The following is a 4,702-nucleotide window of genomic DNA, read 5'->3' as shown; positions in this document are numbered from 1 at the left end:
AGTCAAAGAGCTTTGAGCACGCTGCAGAGTGCCTCTGAAGTTATCTGACTTGCAGCTGCCGATCGATAGACTGATCACCTATCGATCTTTCTTCCTGTCACCGAGCGCAACCCCGACGTACCCCTTTCCCCGCCGGCTTCGAATTGCAGACGGATTAACTGGCTTGGGCCCCGCCAGCTGGAACAACTCGTGTGGTTGTTCCGACGACCGGACCACCTGCGTCGTGATTGCAAGCGGCGTGAGTAAAGTTTTTTACAACCAATAAGTTGTGTCTGCCTCTCCATTCACCAGCCCGCTCTAACGTACGACCAATTTCTAACGTAACTCGAGTCGGCTCTGGCCGTCCGAGACGATTGTAACTGGGATTTGACTCTGAATGCATTTTGTTTTCAGAGAGAGATGGACTTTTGTATGGTAGAACCCAAATCATTTGTATCTGGGAGCTTCACAACCCACTTAGTTTGCAGTAGGTTCTCAGATTTAAAGACAAACTATTCAGCTGCTTCCTGCAGCCTTTGCTTCAGAGCATGCTGCTTCTACAATCACCTGTAATTCCTCAGCAGTTGTATGTATCCCCAGCTAGTTCACAAATTCTCATCTTTGCAGAGGATGAGGAACCTAGTCCTGTAAAGAATTCAGGTTCTACCATGCAATGGTATCAATGTTGCCACCAGAAAGCAAAAATATCAGTTTGCTGTTGTGTTGTATCCTCAACTATGGGCTTGCTCCTTTTTAGTAAGGGCTACAAGTCTTCACTTACAAAGAGACTATAAAACTTCAGGTAGTAAGAAGTGGACTGTAGCAAAACAAGTATTCCTATGATCAGTTTTACTTTCCCTTACAGGGATCTGTCACTGAATTCCAGAAATACTGCCAGTCAGTTAATGAAAAAAAAGACCTTTCTGCTGAGGTAAGTGACCTGCTCATCTTTGTGGTTGGCTCCTGGTCACTGAAATGGAGTCAGATAAACATTGTAAATAGTATGTCTATAAATTCTCAGCCTTGTATTACCTTCCATTGTAGATATTGGTAGTGCTAATATTTAAAACATGGGAAAGATGTGGTGGTGATTTTGCTGTACAAAAGTACTGGGATTGGAGTCCCTGGTCCCGTTCATACTTGTCAATTAACCACCTCTTTGTGATGTCACTTTTGTGATTCCATGTTTGCCATTTTCTTGTTTTGAAACTAACTGTTGTTCTTAGCCAGAAGTTATCTCAGGATGAAAACAGATGTTGCCTTTGTGCTGTCATAAAAATTGTATGGTGGCACAAAGCAAAGACAAATGGACATCCCTAAGCTTTGTTTCACTACAAATGCCCAAATTTGTGGCTGTGACAGAAGGTAGTAATCATTTCTGCTGCTACAGTGTGGCAGGTGTCTATTTCCTAACAGTGGGAGAGCACAGGCAACCTGGAGTTCAAGGGGGTTGAGGGGCCCAATCCTCAGCAACCCAGGAATTCCTGGGCAGAATTGTGCTATTCAAGCCCTTGGAGTGCCTGCCAGGCTTTCCCAGCTTACCAAGATGCACCCCTGGATCTCTGAGGTCATGTCTGGGTGAGTGTGGAAAGTCAAGGTTTCTTCACTTACCTCGGTACATCCCCAGTATCTCGAAGGACATGTCTGAGTAAGAAGGGAAAGCCAGGGTTTCCCTGTTTAAACAGACATGCCACTGGGATCACCAGGAATTCCCTGACTTCCACAGCACTCTGTGTGAGGACTTGAGCTGATTCGTGCTTCCATGTGAAGCACAGGTTGGCACAGATCCCAGCAAGGAGGCAGAGGGTGGTGTGGGAGCTAGGGAATTCCCAGTGCCCTGTGCCTTCGAACTGGGAGCCATGCCGACCTGTGCTTCACATAGAGTGCAGGTCCTAACATGGAGGCACGTGGCTCTGGGGATTCCTCAGCTCCGGCACTAACCTGTGCCTCCACAGGTCCCAGCAAGGAAGTGTGGGGCAGAGAAGGATGTGGGAAATCCCCAGGCAAACAGGTCACATTGCCCCTGCCCAATGCTGGACAAGATGTGATGTCTGTTTCATACGGTAAACTGGATCAGGTGTGGCTGAATGCATCCTGCCACAGCTGATCCAGATCTGTTTCTACCCTAACATTATGCAGGTAGGTTTCAAAAGTTCACAGACGCCCTTGATATTAGTATGAACTGGGTCTGTCTCCTCACCTGTCCTAGCTAATTTAGGCTTAATTCCATAGAAAACTTAGCATCTTCAATATGCAAGTAAACTTGTCATCTGCTTTGGAGGGGCATTAGCCTTCTTGGGGAGTGCTCTGCCCCATGGGTTCAAAAGAAACCACCTGTATATCCATCATTAGGTAAACTCGCTAACTAGACAGCAGGTTTCAGCTATGTAAAGTCCTATATCTGAACATTCGTTACTGGTAGCAGACAACTCACTGGAATGCAGTTCCCTCTTTCTAGCTAGACCAAAGTACCTTTCTTTTTACTTTCTTTCTCTGCTTTAATCAAAAATGTGTTTCATTCTGACTCAAAATTCCTGCATCCTATGTAAAAGAACGTCAAAATACTAAAGACCATAATAACCTAGATCAAACAGTAAATGTCTAGTATCTGGAAAAAAGATATTTACATCAGGAATTAACTTTGTCGTGGAAACACACGCAGCATACTTTTGGGTCAGGTCAGCAGAAGCTTTTATTCAAAAGAAACTACAGCTGTAGGGGGGACTCCAAAGTGACATGGATCTCCCAAGCACTTGGAAGGGGTCCCCCCCCAAGAGCAAAATCAGGAGGCTTATATACTTTTTAACAGTTGCTTACAACTCACGTGATCATATAGTGAAATTAGCATGAAAAGCGGCTATAACATTACTTCATTATTTCTTTGCTGTAATCAGGATGGGAACTAATGGGGGAGGCGAGGTTAGTTCACAAACCTCCTTCTTGCACCTGCAAATCAGAGTTGTACATACTTTTTGCTATCTTCAAGGCCGCGGTGAGCGAAGCAGTTGCAGAGGAGTTACAAAGAACAAACACTTTCTCTTATCTGTTCTACTATACAGAGCCAGCAATTCTCCACAAAGCGGTTATGTCATCTTATAACTAAAATAGTCAAAGTTTAAGGCATATATTTTTTCTGATTCCACAGTTCCCCCCCTTTGAGACTATTTAGTCTCACTTTACCCTTAAATTTTTATTCTCATGAGCCCCTCTATTTCATCATGCAGCCTTTCATGTTTTCTTTCAATCTGCTCACACTTTTGTAATACCATTATTCTAGACTCTGCTGTGGGTTTTCTTGCCTTGCTAAAGCTTCTCCTGCTGGCTTTCACGCAGCAGAGGATCAGTTGCACTAAGACATAAAACATTATCAGAACTATCAAGACAAACAATATTCCATACAGGATTTTCTTGCCAAGGGCCCCGGAATCTGGGAGCCAGGAGGTTAGCCAAGACCACATTTCTTTTAGACCCCAGTCAGTATTTTCTGAGGCCACTTGATGTAAGACCCTTAACTGACTTCGGATTTTACGAATGTCAGTTTCAATTCGCATGTCCTGATTGACATAGACACAACAGGTGGAGTTTACTAAGGCACATACTCCTCCCTGGGATACCAATAGGTAATCTAGGGCTACGCGGTGTTGTATAGTTACTTGTGAGATCTGGGAGATCTCTTCTTGCAGAGCCTGAATTGCATCCGCAGTGGCATTTCCCATAGCTTCCATTGTGGCTGAAATGTTAATTATGGCTAGTTCCAATTCTCTTACTCCAAGCCACGGTATGAAGGTTCTCACAAATTGATGGAACCCTGTGTTTCTGGTAGCTAAGGGGTTAACCGCCCTTTTCATGTGATGGTTGAAATTTTTTACTTGTTCCAGATATATTGTACTATGCATTTCAAAACCAGGGATAACACGTCCAAGAGTGCATGCCCCCACCCAATTCCAGGGCAAGATTTTATGAGCCCTGTTTCCGCAGAGCCAGTAAAGGCCTGGGGCAGAAAGGGTACTCAAATCTCGACAGGTGTTGTGCCATATCCGGCACTTTCGATTAATATGCATCGTATAGGACGGACCACGTTCAGCTGTTATCCTGCTGGACCGAGATATATTACAAGAAGTAAAATTGGAGTCAATGTAAAATTCCGATCTGTTTGCAATGAGAGCAACATGAGGTTCCTTAGAAAAGTTGTAGACCATGAATCCTGTACAATTGAGAGAGGGTACATTACCCAACAGGATTCCACTGGTGCTATTGGGGCTATAATCTAGAGTAGTTAGGCAATGAGGGTAGTGTCCTACAGGTGTGGCTTTATTATAAGCTCCGGTGTTGTTGGATCTGTAACAGAAAGGCGCCTCTACTCTTGGGGAGATTATCCAGTTAGCAGGGGCGGCCCTCCATTCTTTAGGAGCGGACCGATGGGCAGCTAACGAGTAGTGTCTAACGAAGCCGCCGTTTATTGTTCCCCATTGCCGGAGGGATATTGGTACTCCGATCATTGGGATTCCTTGTTGTAGGTGCGCTGGGCTGTGAGAGCATATCCAGCAGTCACTTTTATTTCCAGCTTGAGCCACCGTACGGGAGATCTGCAAGTACAAATTTTTCTCCCACCCCCCTTGGGTGATACTGAGATACCCAAGTGTGATATATAAGGATATCAGTGCCATTTTTAGATACAGGAGGGACAAAGAATTTTAACAACAAACATAACCAGCACCAGAAA

At 44.6% G+C, this 4,702-nt stretch overlaps 1 protein-coding gene across 1 annotated transcript in view; it reads left to right on the top strand.

Annotated features, from left to right (window-relative positions):
* MORC1 (MORC family CW-type zinc finger 1) overlaps positions 1 to 4,702 on the top strand; it is a 114,321-nt gene that overhangs the window by 100,932 nt on the left and 8,687 nt on the right. Inside the window, exon 28 of the mRNA XM_025208067.1 lies at positions 845 to 910. Within this exon, the coding sequence (XP_025063852.1) occupies positions 845 to 910 (66 nt within the window). The remainder of the gene's footprint in view (positions 1 to 844; positions 911 to 4,702) is intronic.

This window comes from Alligator sinensis, unplaced genomic scaffold (genome assembly GCF_000455745.1).
Source record: "Alligator sinensis unplaced genomic scaffold, ASM45574v1 scaffold1131_1, whole genome shotgun sequence".
NCBI lineage: Eukaryota > Metazoa > Chordata > Crocodylia > Alligatoridae > Alligator > Alligator sinensis.
Note: the sequence above shows the minus strand (reverse complement) of the source record. Positions and strands in the feature narration are given on the sequence as shown.